A 14,912-nucleotide genomic window follows, 5' to 3' on the forward strand; every position below is an offset into this window, starting at 1 on the left:
TTCTTTCTTTTTCTTCCGCCCGTTCTTCCTCCAGCGCTCCCGGCTGGACCTGGCCCTGGGACCCCCTCTGGGTCCACTTCGACTCGCTCGCCACCGACGCGTAGCTCGCGTACCAGTCCCCATTCCCCCTCCCCTCTCCCGTACTATTTACAATTCGCTCGGTATCGCATGCAAGTGCAAGCATCGAGTGTGCATCCTTGCTTCTACACGTCGAACCGTGAACCGGCTGATTACGACGATTTAGAATTGACTTGCTTCGCCTTTGAAAGGATGTTCGCTAATGAAAGAGATATTGTTCTAATAAATAGTTCAATAAATATTCTAAAAAAATGTACATATGACAATTTTTGTTTGAAGCGTTTCACTAATTGACAAAGCTATATGTATAAGTATTTCGGGTTTAATGAACAAATAATTTAATTAAGAAATAGACTTATTATTCACGCGCGATCACAGTCGGCATCATATTAAATCTACACGGAAAGAATGATTTTTAAGTATTTAAAAATTTAGAGTCTAAACAGAGTTTAAAAATAATTTTGTTAAACCATCAAAATAATTATGTTTGACACTCAAACTGATTGCTGGAATGTTGAAATTTTTACAGCATTGTCCATCATGTTTGAATATAATCCATCATGATTGTTTTGATGAACCAGTAATATTATTTTCAGATCTGGCCAAGTGAATTTTTAGACGCTTCAACAAAATCGTTCATTTACGCATACGACATTGTAACATAATAAAATCGTAAACGTGAGCTTGCTGATTAATTTTAAAATTTCTGATTGGAGTCTTTTTGTCTGTGGAAGCGTTCAGCGCGATACCAAGACCGCCCTGTCCCTTTCCCTCCCTCCTCTCTTCTTCGCGCTCGAACACATCATGGTGTATTGGTAGTGGAGAACGTGAGATAAATTCATGAGCGCGATGTCCTCACGTCCACGTAGTTGCGCGCTTCGAGCGGCCCGACCATGTAAATGTAAAGAGGGCTTTGCGAGAAGGGACGAGCGGAGCGCATTTTATTAGAGCGCAAACGGGTAAGGTTCGAGAGATGGAAAAGTAGAAAAGAGGGAACCTTGTAGGCTCACGCTTTTGGACTGACCTTGCCTCGCGTGAACATACGCATGCGATTACAGCGTCGTTTGTATACGATTCTCTTACGTGTAACGAAATTGATGGAATAAAAGAATTTAAGGGAAATTCAGGTGAACAAATGTACACGTAACGCGAGATTAAATATTTACATAAATTATATATAAATATGTACTTGAAGATTTGTACCGTCTAAAAAAAAAGGAATATTTGTCAAATGCGAAATGTAATCTTCGGAATATAGACATCGTAACAGTATGTATGTGTGCATACGAGAATTTATCTTCAGTCATAATTAGCAGAACATTTTTAAGTTTTTATGTTATTTCGTTTTCTATGAAACAAATAGCATCACGAGTAAACATGACTTCACATATTTGAAAATAAGATGTTTCGCTCGATAAATTCAATATTACAATCGCTTTTCTTCAGCAATGCCGATAGCAAAGCGTAAGCCCGTCATTTATCTTACATTGTGAGCGGAGATTGGAGAGCGAGCGTAATTTCAGGTGGACGGAATGAAGCGTGGCGTCGCGATAAAAAAGGGGCTCTCTGTAGTTTTGTGTCATGTTCGCGCCATGTTGTACATTAGGCGCGGGATATACGTCTCGCGCCAAGCCGACAACGAAGATGAAGAGAGAGACGGGTTGAGATTCGCAGGTAATTGTACGAGGCAATCACGTGCGCGTTACGGTGTTCTCGGGGCGTTCTACTTAAAAAGCGTGACAAAACGCAGTAGCTCTTCTAACTCCCCGTGCACGAAAGAAAAAACAGAGATAGAAAGAGAGAATAAGAAAGGGGAATAGGAAAATATAATTAAAATCTTTATTACTGGATCAAAAATCTTTCTTTTTTTTTCCCTCGATGTATAATGTAAAGAAAATCGTGAAAAATATTCAAGAGCGTTGTGTTTTCTTATAATACAAAAAGAGACAAATTTTTTCAAATAATGTTTAGATAAACATAAATATAAAATGAGTACCGCTTTACAAGCTTCTTCGTGTCGATAAACGTCCTTCGATCCCCGTCAATAGAGTCATTAGTCACGGCTCTCGATGTACCCACCATATTCGTCTACCTGCGGCTCTCTACGGATGCCGATCTTTCCTGTCTTTACGATGAGCGCATTCCGCTCGCCTTAAAGCCTTCGTCTATATCGTTATGTTTTATTTTTCTTTTGTCGAAACGTTGTCTCACATTTTCCGAAAATCGTTGAATAAATATTGCGACCAGGATGCCTTGGTTAATATTACACGCTACTTTGTAAATATTGTAGTTATTTACAAACTGACATATGTATGTGCCATAAAATGTATTTTATATGTAGATATGCATTTTGCTTTGAAGATAAATTTAATTGTTTTGAATCTCAGATTTTATATCCAAAATTGATCTGAACCTTTGGTAATAAACAGTTAATGCTTTTAAAAAAGTTTATAAAAGTCTATAAAGAGACTTTATTTCGAAAATATCGATATTTGACAAAAGGGATGAAACGGTTTTTTATTGTCAAAGAGTTACAACGATGAATAATGCAAGTTACAGCGTGTAACATTTTGCGCACGAATTACTTCGTTAGTGGCGCCTGTTCGACGGAGACAACGTTACCTGCCTGTCTCGCATGTCGATTTTACCGAAACCTGAAAAGGTAGAAGCGACAAAGAGGCAACGACATAGTTTCTGTGCTGCAGTTGAAGGGCAAGGAAATTAGTAAACGTCACACGTACGAAACTTGTGAAGGGACGTATCCTTATATAATCGAATCCTACGGGTATATCGCTTGTTTCAGCTGTGTCGGCATGGTAAAGTAACAAACGTTTTATTAAAGAGGCGTCTCGGTTACTACCTTAACATATCCTGTTACAGGATCAACCGTTTAACTATAAATCATCTATGAATGCATGATAAAGTGAATATTTGACGAAATGTAATATCGAGGTTTATCTTATTGCACAAATATAAATGATACAGATCCATTAGAAATGCAAAAGTATATTTAGTATTGCACTGTAATTTAGCGATAGTTAATAGAATTATTAAAAAAATATTTATTACACAAAAAAGAATGATTTTGTAAAAGTGTTTAAAACTTTAGCTAGAAAATTGGATATTAATTTGAAAATAAGCACGGTTGCCACAGACCTGCAAAACCGAGAAAACCGGGAAAAGTCCTGGAAATTGAAATTGGGCAGGGAAAACCTAGAAATCAGGGAAAGACACATCATTCGGTACGCATTTTTGCATAGTGTGCAGTGTTGCTAAAAACAGACCATGGTCCTATAGAAAAAGAGATAAATGAATTCAAATAAAGAGATTTGTGGATAAAATTGATGAATTATAAAAAAAAGATTCAGATTGTAGCTGAAAACAGGGGGAAACTGATTTAATAGATGAAAAGATTCAGGGTCTTCAAATATCAGTTCGAAAGTAAGATTTTCTTTCAGTGCAAACTCTATAGATCAGCTTAATGTTTTAGTCTATTTTAATGAAAATAATGTGTTAATTTTCTTTAATTTAATGTAAAAATCAGACATTTATCAATGTAAAGTTTAGTTTTTATTTTAGTTTTAACATTAGAAGTTTATGGGACATCAAATACTAATTCGAAAATAAAATTTTAACCAGCTGCATCGATCTCATTTAAATCTGTTATAATTTGTAATTTTAAATTATTCCACACATGGATCTATAATTTAAAAAAAATATATAATTTAGCTTAACTATTGTAACATTAAAATTTGTCAAAAACTACAATGTTACTAAACAATAAAATTTATTCAGATTTTTTATTGAATCGCCCTTTACCATCGTAATAAACTGTTTTCTTTTTTAATTACCTTCTTATTTAGTTTGTTATTTTTTGATGGTCAGACTTTGCATTCCAAATTATGTACATACGTTAGTAAATTTATTTTTATTTTTAATTAATAGAGCAAGGTAGAACAAGACAAGGTAGTTAAGGTTTGATGATGAATCGATGATCACAAAATGACATTAAAATGACATTCTTACCATAGGTAAGATAGGTAAGATTACCAGACATAAATCTGTTTGAGTGACACTTGCTTGTCCACTTTGTTAATTGGCTGTTCAAAGAGAAATACTGCATTGTGAGTAGCTGTGGTTAATTGCCAGATAGGATATGCAGAATCTCGTCGCACAGTTTTCTGTCTAATTTTCTCTACCCCGTTTTACCCTTCTCGTCTAATCAATATTAATTAATTTCCAAACAATGTTTACAAAAGTAGAAAATACATTCTTATCTTGTAGCCTAAATTCTTATCTTATAGCTTAAATTTTGTTTTAGAAACACATGCTTTTACTGCAATGCAACATATCGGGTATGAAAGATACCGCTTTTATTTCGTAGGAAAGTTTGGTTTAGATTAGCCGTTGAAGTAGCTTGCTCGCGAATATTTAAATGTGATCAGGGTTTTTTGGTTCCAATCAATATTATTTATTCGATTACTTGATGAGTACGATTGTTGTTTTATCTGTTCATCTGTAAAACAAAGACATACACACCGCGCGCGAATTTAGTAAATTTTTGTTACTTGAAGTAACAAAACTTCTACTTCGCTGGTTCATAGGTAACTTTTAACGACCGAGGGGCTATATCTAACACGTATGCTCGATTGTAATTTCTGTATTCGAATCGCGCGAAACAAGGGATACCCCGTCTTACCCCGCTGTCTTGCCTCATCTTTCCCTAATATAAGATATTTTGAAGTTTCTTAACGTCACAATTTAACATTACAAATTGTTCATAGAAAATTCTTTACTATTGTCTAAGAAATATAAAAAAGTTAAAGAATTTTAAAATTTATTTTCTGTGGCAACTTCTCGATAATTTTGTTAGATCATCAAAATAATTATACTGGACACTTAAGCTGATTCTCAGTACGCTAAATTATTTTGCAGCATTTATACTTGAACGTCTTTTACAATTATTATCAATGTCTAACAAAATTATTTTCAAATCTGTATTCAATTAGCTCTATAGATACTTTAGCAAAAATATTATTCTTCCCGTATATGAAAGTAGGTAATATACTGCTTGATTATATTTCGATAATTCACGATTTTAATCTTTTTACAAGTTTTTCTTTATTTAACACTTTACACACGTACAGTTTCTAATACATTTTTTTTAGTTACACTTACATTATCTGCTGAGTAGATTAGATTCTATATTGCTTTGGCAGTTCTTTCGCGATCATACAAGATATATTGGACAGAGATTGGTCAAGAACCGCGATAAATCTAGCTGTTGGTGCGACAAATTTCTTTCACGAAAACACAAAAAGCGAATTAATGTTGCTCGTATATGTAGCGACAAAATTTCTGCTCACGTCACTTGTACAATAGAATGTACTAAACGATGTAAAGGGAAATAATTGTTTGGAAATCAATTTTTTATATTTTTGATTTAAATCCCATATTGAAAATTAATTTTTATTATCTGATTTATTTATTTAATTATAATTGTGATTGATATCAACTACAATAATCTGCAGATTGTAAATTTTAATCGTAATTCTATGTAATAAATTTTCATGCAAATGTAATAATATAAACATAAAACAGAAGTAGCGGTAGCGGAATACATTTGTAGCCTACAGTGATATCTAAATCTTAGAATCTCGGAGGAAAAATATCCCGACGCTTACTAATAGTCCCCGCTAATTCGTGCATAACTTACGAGCGGCACGGTCTGTCTTCTACGAGGACGAATCTCCAACTCAAATGAATTAAACGCACGTACTCGAGACGCGCGCTATGCAGCGTTCGAATAGCCTATAAATAACACTACAAGCGAGCATATAGTGCGCCGTTAGGCCGGATTTGCAGCGAAGGCGCGGCTCCGATCGATCCACCGCGACGTTTCGCATATCGATAGATCGGCGACCAATCTCGCGTGTAAATACCTTGATTAACGACGCTCTGCCTGATCGTAATCGAGTTTCCCCGCGTTCCGAACTCGTCTCGAAAGCATCGCGCCCGATTCTCGAGCACGTAATCTTATTGGCACAAGACGTGTTTCCCCAAGTCTCGCTCGTCGTCCTTTAGTTCTATTACCATTTCTCAGGTCGTACATGTGATCGGTATAGAAATCATGCTTGTAAAATAGCCTTAAACGGCACATGATCGTACGAATATTCATAATATTCATACGAATTCTATGAATATTCTAGAATATTCGTGATCGAATACTTGTACAATATTATGCTGCTAAGAATTTTATAAACAATGAAGAAAGTTCTTGGAATTTCACGCATATAACGAATCTTGTTGCACGAATTCACTTCAGAAGGGCGTAACTCGAAGGGCTCGAGGTGCGCTAAATATAAAATTATACGACCAAGCGCACAAGCGCCAGGCGCGGAACTATATCTGTGTATTCATCGAAAATAATTCCAACCTTTAGGCTCGCAACGTTTCATGACTTTTCGTAGTAGGGGCTTAAGACATTCACTACGGTGTCCAAGTCGCCGACACTCTCGGTCGAGAAAACGCGATTCTGGCTTCAAGCCAGGATCGCGACCATAGATCACTCGCGAAGAGTGTGCAGAGTTGCGAAAAATTACTTCGAGCTCAGTTCCACCGATATCAATGACTGACTTATGTGGCGTGAGCCGCCGTAGAAATCCACAAGAAAAATGGATTGAATGCAATGGTATTGCACATTTTCATTTTCTCGTCAAAGACTTTAAACGGTTTCTACAAAATAATCTTGCCAAGGAAATAATTGCGCACAGTAACGAATAGCGATAATACACATTGAAAAATGATAATCTCTTGATGTCACTTTCCTTGTCACTACCTCCATCTTTCTTCCTTCTCTTCTCTTTCATGGTCGTATTTGAAGCACGTGCCACTCATGCTGTCGCGCAGTCTTCGCTCCATATGGCTTCCTTCCTCTTTCTACATCGTTCTCGCGACAGCATGTTCGGCAAACAGCACAACGATAAATATTATAACTTGAGATCTCGTGAATATACCGCACTTTCAACGTCTCTTGAGTCAAAGCTCGTTTGTACTTTGGATAATAAAAATAATTGCCACTTAACCAACCAATAATGCAAGTATTAATGATATGGAATTCCTTGGAACCATAAAGATGCAATTCTCATTACGGGGCGTCAATTTTTTGACAAGTCACAAGATTATCATTCGACAAATTACAAGGAGTCATCTTACATCGACTTGTGCATATCCGACGTAGAGTGGGATGAAGTTTGGAGAGGGCCTAATCTCTCGCCTTACCACATTGCGCTGATCGGCTTTCGGCTCGTGCTTAAGCTGCATCCCTTTTATCCCGTTTCGGTTTGCCTCTCGTACCCACACGAGCTTCTTTCCGTCGTCGCGGTCTCTATATTTCTTTTTCAAGTTTCGAAGCAACAGGAAAACCAGGCAGATGGTCCCGCTTAGCTCGCCTCATTACCACGAGTCACGTTAATGAGCTTGCGAACCTTAATTCTTCACCCAGCTTTGCCAACTCTTCTTCTCCTCTTTCTGCCTTTCAAGATTAAACCGACCGAGACGTCGCGTGTCTACCTAACGATCACTGAATCATTATCACCGAAATTTCGAAGAAATTCTTGGTTATTCGGTAAATCTAAAAAAAAGCTATACTTTTGCTGTACAACTCTGCAATGAGTTGGATTGCACATGTATAGGAGAAAAGTTTACTGTTATCATCCAAAATACGCTAAATTAATGTAAATCGCGTTTGCTTTGGAAGTTACAAATAAAAAGAATGACCGTGAGAGTCTAAACTTCGAAACATCGGAAATTAATGAAATTCACTATTATCCAGCGTCGCCGAAAAGGAATGAACGATGGCCATAAGAATTTGAAGATCCCTGGGTTTCCGAGGCGGATGAGTCTCGCAGATAAAGATAGATGTGTCGGTTTCCGGCGTGTCGAGTTAACGACTCGAGTTTTATGTGTCGGTGAGGGCTGTTTTAACGGGGACGCAGAGTCTGGGCGTAGCAATGAGTGGAGAAAGGAACTGTGGACGAATCGTATGCATGAGAGAACCCGTATTTTGAAAAAAACGGAAACAGAGATAATTGAAAATAAGAGCAACAAGTCAAAAGAAAGAAGGAATGATAAGGCATATCTTTTTTCGTACTATATACGTACGTGTGTTTAATGTATTTGTGTTGTGTGTTGTATGGGTTATTGTGAATCGTTCAATTTAAAAAAACGATTCAACTGATTATACATATAAATAATAAGTATCATTTCATGTTGTTAAATGATTATTGTCTTGTTAATCGAAGTAATCTTCAATTTGAATAAGGTGCCAAATAAAGCCCAGCATTAAATAAGGCCCACTTTTAAATGTACTATTTAAAAACCCGCTTTATACCTAGAATATATACTTAAGCGATGTGTCATAGGAAGTAGGTAAAGAGGGACTAGGGAATCAAAGCCGACAACAACACTTTTATTTAGTGTAACAAAAATTTGTAACAAAATGGAGAAATAAACCGTTTTTGTTAAAAAACCATTGGAAATTTTATTAAATATACATTATTTTATAGTTTATTATAACATATTATAATATTATTCAACTTCTTAACTATAAAAACAAATATATATCTAGATTTTTTTGAAATTAGTATACTTTGTTATAAATAATGTACATAATAAATAAGAACCATTTATACATTTATTGTTATGGCCATTTATTTGTTATATGTGTGGCTTGCAACTGAGTTACATAAATAATTCAAGTTTTTACACTCATATGGATTGTTTTTAGTCTATTTATTTTTATGTTTGTTTCTTGCACTCCCAAGCATAGTCTATTGCGATAAAAAACATTTTTGTAAGGGAGAATAACGATTTTCAATGATACTAACTTTTGAGAAACTAAAATTGTACTTGAATGGTTAAGAATTTCTAGAAGTTAACAAATTAAATACAGATAAAACTAAAGATAATTGTGATGTTTAACAGTAGAATAAAACCTAAAAAGGGATTTAGTTTTTATGATTAATAATCATTTTAAAAGTGATTTGAAAGATAATGTTTAGTTCCTTTGTGAGTTTTATTCTTAACGTAGATCTTATTAAAAATACAGTACATTTAATAAGGCCTAGAATTATATATATATAATGTCAGAGTTAAAAAATTTTTTTTGTTTATCTACAAAATAAACTATTTTATATAAGAAGATAATTTTAGATAATTTTATTTTTGTGGGTGATTGAAATAAGCATTTCATTCTCACTTAGTTTATTTTAATATCTTCATTAATAGAATTTATAAAAAATAAGATAAGTTTGGTAGGCTTTATTTGACTACCTTACCTTTTTACAAAAAGATATTTTGTTCTTACGACTTTTATATGCCACATTTTTCTTTCACCAGAGAAAATAAATCAGGTACATACGTTGGATATGTGTCGTCGGTTGCATGGTTATTTTAAAAATTCGCGGAGTGTGACAGTCGCTTAAAGCGGTAGTGAAGGTGAGGGACAAGGAAAGTAGTAGAAAAGAAAGGAAGGATAGCAATCACAGAGCCAGAACCATACCTCGCGTCATCTGGCAGTCAGCAGGATTGGAAATAGACACAACTCGCTGTTTCTCTTTCTAGCTTACATCCCTTCTTTCACTCTTTCCACTACGGAAACTCTCAGCCTCCGTCTGTCTGTCATTTCTCTTTCGGTACGAAAAGAAAAAAATGGAGAACATGAATACGCCAAACCCAGCGGAGTTGACAATGTTTTCATTGTAACGGTGTCTCCGGTCCCTCCCGATTCTCTCTCGGTCGGCTTTTTTAGCCAGGATCTGCTGCTAAGCAGCCTGTCAAAGCATTCTAATTTTTGTCCCGGTGTCGTCTTTATTAGAAGAAATGAATAAATTGTTAGGAGAAATGATTATTCGCTGCAATTGATTCAGAACACTAATATGTTTTCATTGCTCTGCATAAGTTTAATTAACTGTTGTAATAATTGTAGCAATCACTTCTGTATTAGTTTATAATTTATTTATAACAAACTATGATGTCTGGTTCAAAAGTACTAACACTGTAAAATGTTTTCGCACGTTCTTGGATCTCCCGTTAGAGACATGAGAATGGGATGCGGAATTGAGAGATCCCTCGATCTGTCAACGAGTATCGCGACAAACGTTTTAACACATTCGACCACTGTAAGCGGGCAGCCAACAACCAGTAATCAAAATCCGTGGACACTGAGCAAAGTCAAACAGCCGACCCGGTTGTCTTTACACAGCAAACTCGTGGAAGCACGGAGCCAATATTTAGACAACGACCGACTCAAACATCGTAATCCGCCTTAAAACGTTGCGACACGCGCCAATCGTCCCTCTGTCCTTGTTCCCCAAGATGCTATTTACTTTCGCGATGCACCGTAATCACTACCGACTAATTAGATCTTTATATTTGTCTTGTGATATTGGTATCTTTTTTCAACACATGATACTGTCTTTGTTTAGCCGAGAGATTCGATTAACTAAAAGAATTTCATTCTTCCATAATCCCGAAGAGAAATGTTTGACCTTCAATTGTCTAGATAATTTGATTATAAATTTTGAATATTATTGATAATAATAATTGATTGTGACGATTTTGAGATTTAATACAATGGACTATCTGGTGATGATCGTGACTGTATCAGCGCGATGATACGTTATAGAGTAACTTATAAACAAAAGAGTCAACAATGATATTTTAAGATAGTTGAAAATACTTTTGAGATTATCTTTATGCAATTTGTCGAATAAAGAATACAATAGATCTTCTTTTAATTAATGCTTTTAATTTTTAAGAATTCATCACTGCTCGCAAATTTGTCCACAGGCTTGTAAATTTGAAATACATTAATTTATTATTGCAATATTTAATATCAAGAATATAAACACACTGTCTTCTTAACTGTCTTGAAAGACACTGTTCTATTCGTATAAAACTGCTGTTAATGAAGTCTGAGTGCGGAACAACCAGGACGTTCGAAGGAAGAGGATCTTTGAAAGCAGCGGACACGCATCATTTCCTGATGTTTCAAGCGTGGCGAATTGCTATCATTCAAAACGAGCTGTCTCTTTCGCGTTGGTTTATTTCCTCTCTTCTGGACCACAGTCCTCCTTTCCCCGAAACAAACGAGCGCATGCATTGTGACGTCAGTGAGGATGACAAACAAAAACACATTATCTTATCCCTCAAACAAAGTTATACTTTGATCATACGTCCGTGCCATTGATGGAAGACACCTGTCTGCGTCAAGAAGCGATGCGAATAGGAGCTTTGACGAAGAGACACGCACCATTTGTCGCGTTCACGAAGTGTGTCGTAATTTCATCCGTCAAACAAGAATGCTTTTCTTTTTCTCTTTCCGCTATAAATCACACACGTCTCGGTAGAAATACGTTTCGTTAATGAGAATTATCATGTGCAGGGAGTGAGGAGACAGAGAGAAAGAGAGAGAACGGCATTTATATAGGGAGATAACAATTTTAGACACCAGAAACTAATTTCGCACTTATAATAATTGCAATTTTCTAATTAATTTGATGTTTACGTTTATATTTCTCAGATTATCCGGCAGCTCGACGGCAATTGGAACACCCGGTAACGGTAGCGGGAGTAACGGCGGAAGTGGTAGCGGAGGTGGTGGAGGCAGCGGAGGCGGTGGGGGTGGGACTGCCGGCAACGGGACTTCTGGTGGTGATTTTCTACGTAGAAGTCATCCCCTTGCGGAACATACGGCCCTACATCCCGCTTACCGGATCAACTACATGGACCACCTCTATCATCAGATCCAGGCCTCCACACACAGTCCCAACGCCTCACTACACGGTAATTGTTCAACTATGTATACACATATAGATAGAACATATAACTAGAAGTGTCCGAGAAGACAAGAACTATCTGTTACCTCTTCTTCGACGAACGACGAATAGGAAAGTTTCATAAAGAAGACCCGCATTTCCGCCGGAAATCTCTCCTCCAACGTACAAAAGCTCTTCAAATTCATTTCATCGCGCGTGATCTATGTCGTGGTAATGACGCGCTTTACTTCCTTTTTCGAGCGACGACTAGAATGGTGTCCGTTTCATCACCTCGACCAATCCATCGTTGTGTTTTATGCAAATATTATTTTCTTCTTTTTTTTCTATTTTCAGGACTGGGTGGTTTGGGGCCCGAATACCTCTTACACGCGGCAGGTCCTGCCAGCACCCTCGCATCGTCCGAATTCCCGTTCTCCATTGATGGTAAGTCCAATAACATGTATCCTCTCTTTAATGTTCACGTTGATGTGTGTACGTGTGACTTAGTTATGTGTGCCGTGCCTAGCTATAGGTGTAGTGGCACTACCGGCAGGTAGGAGATCGACTGGTTAAGAGGCCGAGAGGCTAAAAGACGACCGAAAGGGTAAACGGGGCCTCGTTAGCCGCCACCGCCGCATAATTGAATCGACTCGGAGCGACACGACCTCATTAACACCTTAGCGCCTACCCTACAGGTTGTCTCACATTTCCTTTTCCCGCCCTCTTTATCTTTTCTTTCAAACTTGAACAATTTCTTTTTCCTATGCCCAATTTTCACATATGTTTGTGTGTGTGTGTGTGTGTGCATATATATGTATATATCTGCAAGTATGAACATATATGCGTTTTCAATATAATCATGATACTGTAATCGAATTTTCTGTCTTAACATCAAGTATTCAAGCATTTAAAACGATAAATGTTAAATCTTTTATAGTAACAGAAAGATATTTCTGCGACGTAATAATGAAAATAATTTAAATATCGATTATCATGTATTTAATAAGTGAATTTAAGATATATAAAACTAAGAATTGAAATGCCTTCAATTCAGCACGTGTGCAGAATTATTTGAAAAGCGCTATAGGCATGTTTCGCGTAGTAGCATTGGAGGAGTCGCGCCGATCGAAGTGGACGATTGCACCAATTTACATGTCTCAATCCCATGTTCGACCTGCATGCGCGAAGAGCCTGGGACTTATCGAGTGTGTCGGGATCCTGGAACTCGCGGGGAAAAGGGTACTTTGGTAGACCGAGCGAGGGATGAACAGTAAGGAACGAAGGAGGGTCCGCGTTCGCATATTCATTAAAGTCAGCGAGAACTGCGATACGACGCGAACCGGATATGGTGGAACCAATTCTTTGCTTGCGATGAATAAGATAATCGATTCCCGCTAGATGACGCAAAAAATCTGGATATTTGATCGTCGTATGATAAATTTCTTTATATGTACTATCAATTCAATTTGATTGATATTTTTCAAAAATGACACAATTGTAAATGTTAAACTCCGAACTGAACGTAATGTCAGAAAATTGCGGCAACAAACTTGTGAGAAAACAAGTATAGTAACGTGAGCCGATAAATCGTTTATCAAACATGTATCCTACGTCATGCGGAAAAACCGCACGGCAATTAAGCCGTCGGTTTTCGTTCCACTGCCGCCGCCGTTGACCATCGTAAATTTGATCATTGATCGAATTAATAAGCGACGAAGGGGACAAAGCGGTGCCCTCCGTGCGGGCTGGCGCGACGAGACAAGGAGGAAGAGAGTGGATTTCGCAAATAAATAAAAAAAAAAGAAGAAGGCGAGCAAAGGGATCTCCAACTGCGAGTAACTTTATACCCGTTGTGCGCGAACGAGCGATCAACCGAGTGGAAATCAAGGAGAAGGGGAGTAGGCTCGCTTCTCGTGCTCGTCTTCTGTGTATCGCGTTGCTCCTTACACAGAAGAAGGATAAAGAGGGAGGGGGGTGGGCGAGGGGGAAAGAACGAGAAGGAATGATGGAAGAAAAAGGGGTACGAAAGCGAGGTAGAGAGTACTCGCGGCTTAATCCCGCGGTGGTAGAGCAAGAAATCGGGTTGGGGGAGGGCAGAAGAAAAGAAAGAGAGAGTTGATAGTGCCAAGAGAAGGACGAGAGAGCGTAACCGTAACCACCATGTAACCAACGATGGTACGTACAAGCGAGCCGCCACCATGCTCTTAAGAAAGTGGTTTGTATATTACGTCGTTACGCTGTGGTCGCAGGCAAATCGCCACTAAAACGTTCAAGCCACAAGATCGGGCTCTCTCCGAGGTCTTCTCGACTCTCCTCTCTCTTTCTCTCTCTTTTTTCAACCTTCCACCTCCTTCTCTCTCTTTCCTTACACTGAACGTTCTTAGTTCTTCTCCATCTTCTGTCCAACTTCTTCTTACCTATGTACCCGATTACCACCTCAGAGGTGAATGCTAAAAATGTATGATTCGAGGAAGATCATGTTAGCACGTGACAGTAGTAATTAAATTGTAAATTCTATCAGTTTGTTTGACATAGGAATGGCAAGTGAGGGATTGAAAAAGTAATTAGAAACTGAAAGTTGGAAGTTTCTATTCATAAATGTCAAGTTAAATTCGTCTCTCCTTTAAATTTCAGTTTCAGCATCATCGCGACTAGGAAGTCCGCGAGCCTCAGCGATCAGAGCGAGTCGGAAAAGAGCGCTAAGCAGTTCACCGTATTCGGATAGATTCGACATCGACAGCATGATTCGATTTAGTCCTAACAGCTTGGCTTCTATCGTGAACGGTTCGCGAAGTAGTAGCGCGAGCGGAAGCTACGGACATCTCTCCGCTGGTAAGTAAAATATCTGTTTATAATTACAATCAACGTCGGACGTCGGACAACTTAACTATTTCATAAAACTATTATATATTACAAAGAAAAATTAACTTTTTTTAATTATTAAAATGTGTATTAGATATCTAGATAAGTATTATGGTAAATTATAACAAATAATTTCTGGTGATAGAAAAGGGT

At 37.5% G+C, this 14,912-nt stretch overlaps 1 protein-coding gene across 1 annotated transcript in view; it reads left to right on the plus strand.

Annotated features, from left to right (window-relative positions):
• LOC105199546 (transcriptional activator cubitus interruptus) overlaps nt 1-14,912 on the plus strand; it is a 107,403-nt gene that overhangs the window by 79,716 nt on the left and 12,775 nt on the right. The window contains exons 2-4 of the mRNA XM_011166692.3: nt 11,663-11,925; nt 12,252-12,341; nt 14,532-14,729. Coding sequence (XP_011164994.2) covers nt 11,663-11,925; nt 12,252-12,341; nt 14,532-14,729 — 551 coding nt within the window. The remainder of the gene's footprint in view (nt 1-11,662; nt 11,926-12,251; nt 12,342-14,531; nt 14,730-14,912) is intronic.

This window comes from Solenopsis invicta, chromosome 5 (assembly GCF_016802725.1).
Source record: "Solenopsis invicta isolate M01_SB chromosome 5, UNIL_Sinv_3.0, whole genome shotgun sequence".
NCBI classification, from domain to species: Eukaryota; Metazoa; Arthropoda; class Insecta; order Hymenoptera; family Formicidae; genus Solenopsis; species Solenopsis invicta.